Below are 13,877 nucleotides of genomic sequence, written 5' to 3' on the forward strand. Positions count from 1 at the left end.
CCAAAAGCTGTTTTGCCATAGGGTTATGTTAGGAGTTCCATCTTTCTACAATAAAAACACAGCTGTTAAATACACACAGACTGAAATGAAGCATTAAGTACTTACTTATAACCATCAGAAACATAATGCTTACTGCAGAGAATGCCACAGGACTAAACTGAAATGCACAAAGGCAATTTAGAATAATTAAAAGTCAAAAAAAATTAGATTATCACTAGTGTTCTAGCAGGACAGATGCATTGCATTTGCCAAGAGTGCTCAGATTTACCTCAGAAAAGCTAGGTTACCGAAAACACCAGTGTCACACTAGCCTAGGGGTACACATATATGCTTTCAATTCTTTGTAAAACAATATTTTTGTCTACTGCTTTTGTCTACTATCCCTAAAATAAGGGGTTTTTTTTGAAAAGTAAAGATTATAAACACCTTTTTCAACGGGTAGAACTCAACACTTTCATACAGGCACACAGTAAAGCATTACATTTACTGGTTGACTGAAAAGCCTTTCACTTGCACAAAGTAATTTGCTGCAATTAAGAATTCGCTGCTAGAATAAAGACTATAGCATTGTAATTTAAACAGTCATTTTTCCCACTGAAACAGTTTTTACATTCATTATCTAAAAATGTATAGACTGCGCAGTAGCTGAAGATTTTTCCAACTCAGCTTGCATTACTAAACAGCATTCAGAAAACTGTGCAAGCTAAACAACAGGATTTTTTTTCTTTTTAGGAGCTTTTGTTGAGGGAGCACATCTCTTATTGCAGTAGCTATAATTAATTTTAACTTGTATTTACTTTCCATTATATTCCAGGAAATACCATTCAAGTGCAATGCCTCCTGCTAGTTTTTCTGGTACAATAGGTATTACAGGACTGAGTACACCTGAAAAAAACACGAACAGGTATTACTCTAATGAGGCTGCATTTACCAGTATTTTTCAAGAAAAGCCCTACTCACACAGCATGGTCCTAAGGATTCCTAGGTTCCTCCCCTCCAGGGCTGTGTTTTCATATGTTCTTCTAAGGCACACCATTCAAGCATAGTTCTTTCTGTAGTTCCTTTTTGCACTCTTTCCTGCCACCCAAATGGGCTACATTCCTTTCCAACACTTGAAAATTTGTTTCTGAATGCTACTCTGAACAAACTTACTCTGCTTTTAGTTTTTTTTTGTGTACTAGGTGACTGATGGCCTGGCAGGTTTAAATGCTGTTAATCTAACTAGAGAACTAGAAGCACAGGAAAGAAGTCATTGAACTTCTTATGAAGTGTCCGTGATGTGAGACCAAAATTATCTGCTAGAAAAATGGTGTTTCCTGCTATGCCATTCCCTCCCCCTTTCTTTTCACAACTGTTCTGGCCAGTCCAGTAGTTCAAACAGCTTATACAGAAACTGCCTATGTGACACAGGTGACAACCTACAGAATGTTTATCACGTTACTGTTCAGAAATACAAAAACCTGGTTTGAATCTATGGTCGGAAGTAAAGCCACCAAACAACTCGAACACATTTTCCTTTACGTAGATAGACAAAAGCTAGGGACAAATAAAACTGTACAGATAAAAATCGAGAGTCACAAAGATCTATAAAGATCTTGGTGGCATACACACTACTTTTAGGGTTTTAAGAATCAAGATACAATGCTGACAGCTTGACAGATCTCTGTTTTAGGTTAAAATCTTGCCAAACACCAGGATTAAATTCTTTGGAGGCACTGCTGATAATACAGGTTTTGGGAGGCTAGAAGTCTGTCACTGATTTACAAGAACTTCTCTAGATGTTTATACTCTCAACAATCAGTGTCACCCCTGGTGCAGTCAGGAAGTTATATGGAAATTAACATCCATTGCAAATCACCAGCTGGAAGATGAACTGCATGTGAAGGTAAACACAAGTAACACGTACTTAGAAAACGAGGGAAAACACATTCACTGCTGGGCAAACATAAAACCTCATCATCTTACCTCAGAAGCATTGATTGCCAAAGCCTTCAGCAAGAGTCTGCTGGCATCCAAATGAAGACCATAATGAAACAAGAGGTTAGCAAGGTTGACCAGAGGGATGTCCTGATACTCATGTGGAGCCAAATTATATGCTTTTTGCAAACAGGTGATAGCAAAGGTGCTATTTCCAACTGCACGCCAGTACAATCCAGCTTCATTAAGCACAAGCCATAGAGGATCTTCTGGCTACAGGAGAGTCAGGGAAAAGGATAAAAACACCCACAAAGAGGTGTCTCAGGAAGACAGAAATGCCTGCTCTTTAATAAGAAGCAGACAGAACTCACTCTTTCATACTACATTGCTTAATGGATACAAATTAGACTTTGCTGTAACTATTAGCAGATTATTCAATCTGCTCCATTCTACTCAAATGGACATGATTTACAGGCTGAACTGCAATTTAGTAGCAGCTGTTGCTCACACTCTGCTCATATGAATGCTTTGTATCATGACCAAAAAATCCCTTAAAATGTACAAGCGATAATGGTTAGTTCACTACAGGAAGCAATGCTTGAGGGCCACTTCAGAGTCTTAAAATGATACAAGCACAGATTAGTGTAAAATGCTAGAATTTGAAAGTCAGGCAGCTATTAAATTACAGTTAGATGTGCTTCCAGGTCCTCTGTCTAACATTACCTTTCCCTGTCAATTTCAGGTTTCAGAGTTGTTTTTTCTTACATTTAGTTATCTATTTGTCTTATGAAAGTTGACAACTGGCATGAATTAGATACTGTTTAAAGATTATAAAATAGTAAGCAATAAGTGAGAGCAGGTGAAAGAATGGAGGAAGTTTCAAATACACCCTGAAAGTTCCTTCCTCCTCTTTAACCTGTAACAGCAAAAAGAAGCACTCAACTTAGAGGAGAAATAACAGAATTTAAAAATACTGACAGGTTGACAGAGGTAGGTAAAACATCCACTTTCAGATGCACTTTGAAATTATTTAGAAGCATGTTCTAGTTTTTAATATTTTCATCATTCTGTATTACCCAATTCTACAAAACATTTACAGCATAAAACTAACACCTGAAATAGATGTTCAGTTCTACCTACATGTCTGAAGCCTAAATGCATGCCTGAGTAGGAAACATGCAGCTAGGATTAAGGAAACAAAACAGTGATACTATGTTGAGTTAATAAGAACATTTTTTTCCCAGGTTTTAGAAAACCCCTCCCACAGAAGGGCTCTAGATGAACTCAAAGATATCAGTATGATACAATATTCTTCATTTGGAGTACCTTGCACAATCTGTGATTTCAAGATTGTTAATGATCCCTGTTTTGCAATGCACATACATAACATTACTTGCATGTTCTTCATTCCAAACTCCTCAGTGAATTACTCTCCATTCACAGGTCTCAATGACCTCCTAACTAAATCCTCAGCAAGTTATTAGCCATTTTGTCTTTCCCAATACAAAGATACTAACTGTGGCATTCCTGCTCTAAGTAGTTTATCATTAGCAGAACAGGTAAAACACAAGACTGTTCTTACATCAGCAGGCAGAAAAGTTCAGGCTTTTAGCATGACAGTAACAGAATACTACAGTTAAAACCAAAATACTCATGCACTGCACAGTAAGACATTAGACATGTATAGGACTGTTCTGAACAACACAATAATAGGAATCAACTCCTACTGCTCATTTCTTCTCCTGGTTAAGACAGATGCACATAGTAAATGGTACTGATTTTAGACTAAAAAAGTATCTACATAGAATACTTTGACACAACTTCTACAAGATAGTTAAATTGAGAAATATCAGCTTGACATGTCAAAAAGAGTCAACGTCTCTCTCAATGCTTCCTGTCATTTGACTCTCCAAGGCCCCACGCAAGATGGAGGTGGCATTCCACAGGGTTCTATACAGAGGTACATTCTTTGCCCCAGAGTGCTAATTATCCTGACAGAAGATTGACAGAGGGTTGGTTTCCTTGGAGGGAGAGTAGGGGGAAAAGCAGGGTAGTGGGAAGGAGGAGGAAGAGTACAAGGCAGGCATGCAGGAAGGGGTGGCAGACGGAGGAGTAGTTTCAAGCTACTTCTCCCAGTTAAGCAAATGGCTGCCAGAATTAGCTAATATATTGCTACTCCATATCCTAACAACAAGAACAAGCAACTACAGGGCTGTTTGGTCCACATTAAGCTAAATTAGATACTTCTCTATGTATTTCTGCTTTACTTGTAAACATGGCTTTTAAAGTTAGTTTCATCTCAGTTACAGACAGCAAATAAACTCCTTTCTAGTGTGTCACTGACTAAAGTATAAAAACAAATCTCAAGTAAGAATTCTGAATTCATCTCATGTGACAGACAGACATACCTTTTTCATGGCATGATCTAGAAACATTCCTATCTTTGCCAGTGTAATAGTTTCATTGTTGATACGAGAATGCAAGACCTGGAAGACAAAGATTTGTTTTACCCCAAACTACTGAATAAATTTTACAGTCAAGATCTACAAGGGCCATTCAACACTTGCTTCCTTAAATCGTCTCTTTAGCAAAGTACAAATATATTGTACTAAGAAGAGGATGTGAACAACCAACACTTAAAGCAACCTATCTCCAGAATGCACTATGAAATTACCAGCATAGCTTAGTAGAATGCCGTAGCTCTTGGAAATGAATCATATCAAGTGAGATTTAAAAGGAAGATGTGATTTCAAAGAGTAAATTAAATTTCCCATTTTGTGTGCTTTTGGTCAGCATCTGAAACAAGTCAGACAAGTTAACCCTTTCTCCAATACTATTAGAAAGAATTTGCCCACATTTTTCAGAAGTACTGATTACCTTGAAATATCAAAATCTTTCATGATCTGAATAACATTTTTAAGGCAATAAAATGGAGGACTTTAAACTAGAAGAGAACCAATAAGAAAACATCTCTTACCCGTCTTGCTTGATTATCTGGCATCCTGAATTTCAAATCTAGATTAGTGTCTAGTTCCTTGACCAGTATGTTTAGAGATTCATTATTACGAGCATCAGTAATGGAAGAACAATCTGGTGCCTGTGCTTCTCCATGCTCAAGAGTATCTCCTGGAATATTCAGTAATGGCTGGATTCTAGCAATAAGGAGAACCAAGACAAATTAACAGCATGTGCTGCATGTCATCATGCAGAAATACAAGAATCTGCTAAGCCTTGTACTACAGACTCCTATGAGACACGAGCTGCAAACATGAAGAACTCAAGGACCACCCTTCCCTTGAAAAGTAATTTATAAGGTCTTTACTTTCCATTTTTAAACACAGAATAAACAAGAACAATGAACAGTGAAGTAGAAATAACAGAAGGTTCTCATATTATGCTAATAAGGATTCTATGAAGTTTAGGACTAAACAGATATGTGATTAAAAAAAGTTGAATTTTTTACACTAGAACTTGATTTCAAGAACAACAAGAGGTAGCCAATTACATACAAAGAACATTCTAAGATGAAAACTGTTTTTTTCCAAAGGAAGTTGCCGGATGTTTTTAGATGGGGACCTTTAACACGAGCTCAATACTAGTATTGTAATGACCAGGTAGAACAAAACAGCTTTTTTACTACCACTGTCATAATTTAAGTGACTAGGGTATTACAACACTGCATTGATCTATGTAAGTTAGCTATTGCAGTACAGACACATTTATTTTATCCTATATAATAAGAGATATTACTGACTCTTTCATGACTAAGCTGATTTTCTACCTCCGTCCCAAAGGAATAAGCTGGAGTTTTCCACTCCTAATCCTTTTTTACTGTTTTCTGGTCTTCATAATTTTCTGTCATCATAACTAAAGCTAACAGGATGTATGTTATGAACATGAGTTAACTGTAGCTATTAAAGAGATGCTCACCTCATTCTCTCTCTCAAGGTTTTTTTTTTGTTAATACAGTTCACAAGACATTCAGACTTGTGCTTAAATCCTCATTCTGTCTGTGTTTAATGTGTTCACCCTGGACTAACAGTCAGGGAAGAATCACCATGAAACTGGATCTGGCTGTTATACTTACAGCAAGACAACAATCAAGGAAAATGCCTTCCTTCTGTGGAAAGGCCAGAGAAAGAGGTTTCAACACCTCTGTGCTGTTGATTACTAATTGCATCCATCCTCTCCAGAAAGAAAACACTCTTCACTCATAAAGTAAAGATTTACAAATACAGCTCTTAATAATCATCACTTGCCTGAAGCCCCTGTTTTCTGGAGGCAAGAAGTAAGTTGGCAGTTCTTCTGGGTCAGGAATTCTGGGGAAAGATTTCATGCATTCTGACCGCTGAGGCCAAAGAATATGCTGTTTGTCCTAAGTGGGAAAGGAATTATTTTTTAATATTTTCTCAACATTTTTAATATTCTAATTAACAAGGTAATAAAAGGGATATTAAAGGATAGTCTGAAGAAAAAAAACAAAACAAAACTAAGATCTTTATAGCTGTTATTTTTCCATCCTTATATTAACATCAGCAGTTGAAATTTCTATCTTTACTTAGCTGTACCACTTTACTTGCAGCAGATGTTTAGACACCAACTCCCCCTGTGCTCCAGTAATTTCAAAGGATGGGAAACCAGTACAGAGAAACTAGACAGATGCTTGTATGTTGAAGAAATTTGGAATGCTACATTCTCCAGTGCTGTCACACATCAAAACTGTGGCCCAGAAGCTAAGAAGTTTCACACAAACAAGGAGAGGATTAACTTTCACCCCTCCTCTGTGAGAGGGCAAAGCCCATCCTCTTCACTCACTCTGCTGGGTTCCACACTCCACACTGAAACAACAGAACGAGCAACAGGGGAAGACTGCAGGGACTGGCTGTGAACACTTTGGTTTGCACGAAGATCCAAATTCAGGGATGTCATACTAGAAGTTGAAGAGTCTTCACCAAACTAGAAACAACAGAAAGACAAATTTTAATAAAGGAGATGGTACAGTCCTTGTTGAATTTCTCCATGTTATTTCCCCTCCCCACTTATATAGTTAAATCTTACTGATAAGCTGAACTGTGGGTAGCAGAAAAAAAAAAAAAGAACTTAAGCCTCTTGATCCACTCAGACCATGAAACAGTAATATTCATATTGTAAATAAGCCAACAATGAAAACACAAGTGCAAATCAAGGAAAAAATGCTAAAAGGTACCAAGCAGACACTTGTAATAGGCCACAAATAAAATCTATTTATCTAGATTGCACAGCTCGAAATCAAGTCAGGCTTTCAGAATTATCTTAATAATCTGAATTTATAATTACTATAATAGGAAAAACAATCAAAGACAACAAGAACTCAGCAGAAAAATTAAAAATAATTATTCCTGTTTCTTAAAGTAGTTAAGGGGAAACTTCAGAACATACTCCACATTGCAAAATAACTGAAATCATAATCCTTATCTGCAGTTCTAACACAGCAGAGGTGTTGCTTAGGTGCCTGTCATTCTGGATTTTCAGTATTAGTACACACCTTGCTTCCAGAACTACTTAGTACTCTGGTACAAAATTTCCTTGGTGCAATCATAGGGAACTAAGGCTTTGGACTAAAATGAAGTTTTAATTTCAAGTAATTCTCTTTTCTAGGTAAACAAAGCTTTTTACAAGAAATCCTCTCTATTTCTATAGTTCACAGTCTCTCAGCTTTACTAGTATCAAAAGAAATATGCATTAAAATACTTTGCACTCCAGAAAAGAAAGACTAAGATTTCTCACTATAATTACCACACCCAAAATGTAACCTTTTTGTCGACCCTGAAAAAATTGAAACTATTTTGCTAATAAAGCAAATGGGATCCAACTTGAAGCAGTGGTATCAATTCACAGACAAACCTGAACATATTCCACATTTTCAAAAATGTCTCCGCGGTGATAACGAACAGGTTGATCCCACTGACAGTGCAAGCTATGCTGCTGGTTGCCCAATCTGCAAATCTGATGGTTCCCTGCAGAGCACAAAATATTTTTTTATACTAGAGAAGTGTGGTTTCTGAGAAGACAAAAGACAGCACACAGTCAATCCCTCTGCCCCCCAGTTTGGTCAATCCTTTTTATTTACTCTATCAGCCCAGAGGAAACTCCAACCTCAAAAGAAAATCCCTGTTCAAGAACATACTGCAATCTCTTGTTTTAATAAGCAAAACACAAGAGCCACTCAGGGCCATCTTAATATATGAAGAAGTTTTATCCTGACACTTATCTGAATACGTACCATATTTCATTGCTTTAATGAGCATGAACACTAAAAAGTTGTACCTAATTGAGCTTCTTTTGCCATCTGTGTCTCATGAATGATGTTCCTCAAGATTTGTTCCTCCTGGATGAGCTTGTACTTGTCTAAAACATCTTGTTGCCTAAGGTAATGGTCATGCTGCTTTTGATATTCCTTTAATTCATTTAATGTTCGCTGAAGTGATCTAGGAAATTAAACAGAGAAGATTTACTTTAAATGCTTTTTAGAATATCACCTTTTCCTACACTCTTGCACATTTTTAACTCTAGGTTTCTTTAAGTATTCTTATGCTTAATTCTATTGCATAATCAAAGAAATTTAAAAACAGCTCTTCTTGAAGTGTAAACAATTGCTGCAACAGAACTACAGAAGTTAGATTGTATGAATTGCCACTGGGATATTTTAGTTACCTATGCTGGGCTTCCAATTTTTGCTCAAGTTTTTGCTGACATAGGACAGCATGCTTCCTTTTTACAGCTTGCTCAAACCCTGGTTTGGCCTGTAGAGCATGATCATAACACAGGACTGAGTGGTTGTACTCTCCAAGCATCTGAAGAATGACCGAGAGAGAGAATTAGCCATTGTGCAGTAATATTTAATAAACAATACTCAGTTTTTAAAGAAGGCATTAACTGAAATTTAAATTTATGGTAACAAGAAGCCTGTCATTAAAGAAAGGCTGCAAAAGAATTTTACTGGCATTTATTTCCAGGCGCAGATAAAAGCCTTTGCTAATAGACAGACTTTTGAATAAAAGTATCTTGACAGATTCTTAAGCATTATGCATGAGATGCACATGGAGCAAAAGAAACACTGTAAAGGAGTAAACCATTACAAGTCAACCCCAAAAGATTAAGTAATATTTCATTTTCTTCAAGTCTTGGAAAATAAAGATTGTATTTACTGCGTATATATTTCCTAAAGTGTAATAGCTGGTAAAGAAGTCACTGTAATCCAGAGCTGCATGAACCACAATAGCTGCATCTGCAGAGAAGTGAGCCCGGTGCAAAATATTTGCCAAATTTACTAGTGCAATGTCTTTATTTTGCCTAAAAGAATAAAAGAAAATAAATAGGAAAAAAATTAAAAACTAACATTAAAGGAAGGTAAGACTGTGTAAGAATCATGCACAAGGATACATTAATTTGCCAGTCACACATTAAATACCTATCACTTGCTAGAAAAATGTCCCAACTACTTCTATGTCTAGTATAGCACATAGAGACCAAGAAAAAGTAACACAGATTATTCCTTAGTATACTGTCTTAGAAACTAAAACCTTTTTACTAACCAGGATAACTAAAAAAGCAATCTGAGAAGAAATCCTTATTAGCAATTCTTACCTTGAAGAAAAATGAAGAGCACGCATGGCACATTCTACTACTTGGTATGGCTCATTCTTTATTCGCCAATAAAAAGAAGCCATGTTATAGAGTACCCAGGAAGAAGAGTTCTGCAGTAAAGAGAAACACACAACCTGTACTAACTACTAACACGTGAACGAAAAGGTTAATCAGGCTTTTAATTACTACAGGATGAAAAGGTGAGCAACAAAGTTGGTGCTCAGCTGCTCTAAGCTACCATCCTCCACTGGAAAGCTGCCATTTGGCAACAGTTGTCAATGTTTAGGAACACAGAACTAGCATACTGATGTATTAAAGAAACAGAATTTCTGCATTTCAGGCAGGTAAAAATACAAAATGTGGTGAAATGAGAGGTGACAATAGTTTAAGCATTGGCATCTTAGCTGGAGTTCAATGAGGACTCCTAGATTTTGCAAGAAGACATTTAACAAAAACATACACACTTCAGTACTGCTGTTCTTTTCTCTTCAAGTACCTGTATTTTTTGTTTTAAAACTTTAATTACCTTGACAAAGCAATGAATGTGGCTTGCTAGACAACAAACCTACATAAATCCTTGAAGATGACAGGAACTATCTATTTACTGGCTTTGCTGATGCCTTCTCCTGATTCTACATGCCTATCAGAAAATGGTCTCAGTTTGCCTTTTGAAACTGAACTACAAACCAAAAATACATGTGCAAAAGTGGATCTGACTGCTTGTACGAGATGTATCTAAACATTTGAGGGATTTCCAGCACTCTTTTTTGTGCACCCAGCAGAATTATAGTTTCATACCTTCATAAGCCCATCATAAATACGGTGACCTATTTCCTCTATACTTCTTCCCAGTCTCCGTGATAAGTATGTGAAGATTGGATCTTCTTTAGGTAACAGGGGTGCAGAAAGATTAACCCTTTCTTGGACACCCTGAAATAAAAATTGAATACAGGTATTTGCTGACATTTAAGGGTAGAGAAATACACACAAAAGCATGACTCCAGGAAAACACGTGGCTTGGTTAATTTACAATCTTATCTTCCTTTCAACATCTCTGGGAATTGACAGAACAATTTCATCTCTGACAGATAGTAATATCTGTTATTGCAGATGGGAAAACAGTAGAAGCAGCCAAAAGCAGCCTCTGCTTGCGAGTTCTACAGGGGAAATATTCAGTTCTGGTAGCACTGTGTATCTGACAGCTACTGATTTCACTAATGACCACTGAAGCACTAAAGTCAGGGTTGTAAGGTTACATTCACACAGTAGAAGTATCCCTACACCTCTTCTCTTTCTTCCTTCCCAAGCACAAACATACTTCTTTCAAAAATACATCCAGACCCAGGAACAGAGCTAAAAAAACTCCACTTAGTATTTAGCGGTAAGAAAATCCTTATTTGTTGATGAAAAGACTTGCAATAAAACAAAAATCAATATAAAAGCACTAAAGCTGTATCTGCATTAGAAAATCTGCTCATATAATGCTGTTGACAAAACCAGTTTTCCTACCACTCTTCCACCGTAACTTTTCTAAAGCAGCTGAACTTTTTACTAGTAGGGAACAATTATCTCTTCTGGGTTAGGCCTTGGGATTCAGATACCAAACAGACATTCAGGTTTGTTGGGAGCTACCAACAAAACTGCAAACAATTTTTTATTCTGAATCTTCATACATTTTAATGACCCTGTTTAGCACTCTCCAAATTTCAACTGAGACAATTCACAAACTAGTAGTAGTCCCACTGAAAGCTACCAATTTGCTAATGAAATGTGTTATGAAAACAAAAGACTCCATTTTCCTAAAAGTGTCCTCTAAAATAAAGCAAAAAATAACAAAAGAGAAACTGCATACCTGATGGAACAAGTATAACCTCTGATACACAGGTACTTTAATCAGGGCCCATCTATAGTTTTAAAAAAGTTTAATCAGGGCCCATCTATAGTTTTAAAAAAGTGTGAAGCAGTCTTGGAAGATTACAACCTTGAGTGAAACTGCCAGTAGCAGTTTTCTACTCCTCTTTCTAATGGGGAAAAATACTTACTGCATTTGCTCACTCACCCGTAAGTGCTGAAAAGCATGAATACTGTATGGAAGATCTAGAACTTTTGTACAGTCTGGCTGCTGCAGGTCTGGAGGCACTGGGGACTTTGTGTCTATATAGTCTTCAGGGCTGAGGACATAATAACATAACACAGCAGACTGCAGATTAAAATACTGCTGAAGCTCCTAAGAGACAGTATGATAGCTGATACAGAGTGCTCTCATTTAATCATTACAGAAATCCCCTGTTTGGGCTCATTAGCCCATTCCTGTTGTATTCTGTTTATTTCAGTTGTATTGGGATGTCATGACTATAGGATAAAGTTAATAAATTTGTCTGCTTTACAGAAAATCTCAACATTTGGATAGCCTCCAAAATGTATCAGGGTCAACATAGTGTATCACTGCTATGATTAATGATGTGTCTGCCAGGCAAATGGCAAGGCATGCAGGCTCTTCAACTGAAACAAACAAACCAATCCCAAATACAGGCAATGAGAAGTCCAAATAAAGGTGTATGATGATAAAATTGATCTTTTCCCATTTCAAGTACTCATGTGCTTATGATCAAAAAACCAACTAAAACGAAACAGTCATTCCTGAAGATGAATTATCAAGGAAGCTGAATGTCAAGTACACTGGTTGCTCATCCTTCACTTTGTAAACATGGGATGAAATATGACCAGAAAATTCAACAGCTTGGTAATCAACGGAATTGCATTCAAATTTGAGTCAAGACAGTTTCCACTAAAATAAATATCTAGCTCAAAACACTGAAAGCACACTCAAGCAAATTCAACCCCCTTCTACATGACAAATTTCACTTTAATTCACATGTCTGGTCGTATCAGTACAGAGTAACAGTGGTAGAACCGGGAAGAAAGGAAAAGTTTCAGGGCAGGGCTAGCATAGATAGTTTGGGGGAAACAGCTTTTGAACATTGTACCTGCTAGCAACTAGTGGCAGATGTTGTTTCAATTTTATTCCACAGTAGCACAAAACAAAAACTGCCATCTAAACAAAGTCAGTGCTGGTCATTTTTCACTTGTGTTTAGAGGCAATGTTGATTTTTTTTTTAATTCAGTAAAAATCTCAGAATATAAAGTACTTTATTAAAGTATCTTATTACCGGATATCTTTGCTCTCTAAGGTGATGTATGTGCCATCATACAGATCTAGGTCTCCCAGGGGCACCTTTGCTTTAATGCAGTCTGGATCTTCTTTATTATGCCTTTGTTCCAGCCCTGTGTCTCTGTCCTCATTTTCCTCTATATGAATCTTTTGAGCAACTAACTGTTTCTGTAGGAAAAAAAAAGGAAACAGAAAGCATATAACACCGATGAAAGCAAACACTATAGTTGTTACAATTCAACAGTCCAACTTTTCCCTTAAAATAAAGTTCATCTGAAAAAAATCTAAAACATTCTCATTAAATTTTGGGAATACTTCCTTATCTTTTATAAGATCTGCAGTACTTTTTTGGATTTGGATAGCACATAAATGCTTTCTTTAGAGATAATACAACTGGAATGAGCCCTTATTTCTCTTGTTTGCCTAAAAAGTGGGCTAGTAGTGTTCCAAATACATGGTAGGCCATTTAGGAAAAGAAGAAATGGTCGCTACAAGTACATCAAATTTTTTCACATTTGACCCCTTTTTTCCACTGTAAGACCTTGTGAAAATAATACGAGGCATTGCAAAAAATCATCATCAATATATTAACCAGTCAGAGTGCTAAGTACAACTGAACATGAGTACATGTGAATAGTACTGTACATGAATACCTGTGAAATGAGAAAACCTGCATTTTTAATTAAAGTCATACACATTTGATTACATGCTACTGTGAAACAATAGATACATATACTAGTAGCAATTTGTACAAGAATTTTACAAGTTACAATACGTAACTGCTGCTGAAAGTCATTTGTGTACCAGAAGTTGGACATCAGTGATTTCCACACCCAAAACCTATGCCCCAAAAAGCTTGCAAGTATTAATCTATCCACAGCTAAAATGACCATCACCACAAAAAAGATTGTACTGTGATGAGAAAGTCTGGCTGAACACAGTCACACCGGGGCAGTCCTGCTTATTTTCCTTTCTCCTACTTTGCCCATTCACCTAAAGCTACCTCCGGTGTTCGTCTAGCTCTCCACTTAGTTATCCCAATCTGATAAAACCAAAGCTGGCACAAGAAAGGAGTGCATGGCCAGAAGGGCTTTGAGCTGTTTGCTTACCTAACCCCTATTATATTTAAACTCCAGTTTATCAGTTCAAAGTTCATTGAAGC

The 13,877-nt window shown here is 36.8% G+C and overlaps 1 protein-coding gene across 2 annotated transcripts in view; it reads right to left on the bottom strand.

The window, feature by feature from the left end:
- Positions 1-13,877, bottom strand: part of TTC17 (tetratricopeptide repeat domain 17) — a gene marked incomplete at its 5' end in the record, with an annotated part of 55,302 nt that overhangs the window by 27,950 nt on the left and 13,475 nt on the right. For both annotated transcript variants that reach the window (XR_014616272.1, XM_084208442.1), the window contains 13 exons: positions 1,966-2,190; positions 4,326-4,403; positions 4,895-5,069; positions 6,177-6,292; positions 6,733-6,873; positions 7,801-7,913; positions 8,224-8,384; positions 8,611-8,750; positions 9,105-9,249; positions 9,544-9,653; positions 10,342-10,473; positions 11,603-11,714; positions 12,714-12,883. Coding sequence is in view for 1 of the 2 variants with exons in the window: in XM_084208442.1 (XP_084064568.1) it covers positions 1,966-2,190; positions 4,326-4,403; positions 4,895-5,069; positions 6,177-6,292; positions 6,733-6,873; positions 7,801-7,913; positions 8,224-8,384; positions 8,611-8,750; positions 9,105-9,249; positions 9,544-9,653; positions 10,342-10,473; positions 11,603-11,714; positions 12,714-12,883 (1,818 nt within the window). The remainder of the gene's footprint in view (positions 1-1,965; positions 2,191-4,325; positions 4,404-4,894; positions 5,070-6,176; positions 6,293-6,732; positions 6,874-7,800; positions 7,914-8,223; positions 8,385-8,610; positions 8,751-9,104; positions 9,250-9,543; positions 9,654-10,341; positions 10,474-11,602; positions 11,715-12,713; positions 12,884-13,877) is intronic.

This window comes from Fringilla coelebs (genome assembly GCF_963513975.1).
Source record: "Fringilla coelebs genome assembly, chromosome: 6".
NCBI classification, from domain to species: domain Eukaryota; kingdom Metazoa; phylum Chordata; class Aves; order Passeriformes; family Fringillidae; genus Fringilla; species Fringilla coelebs.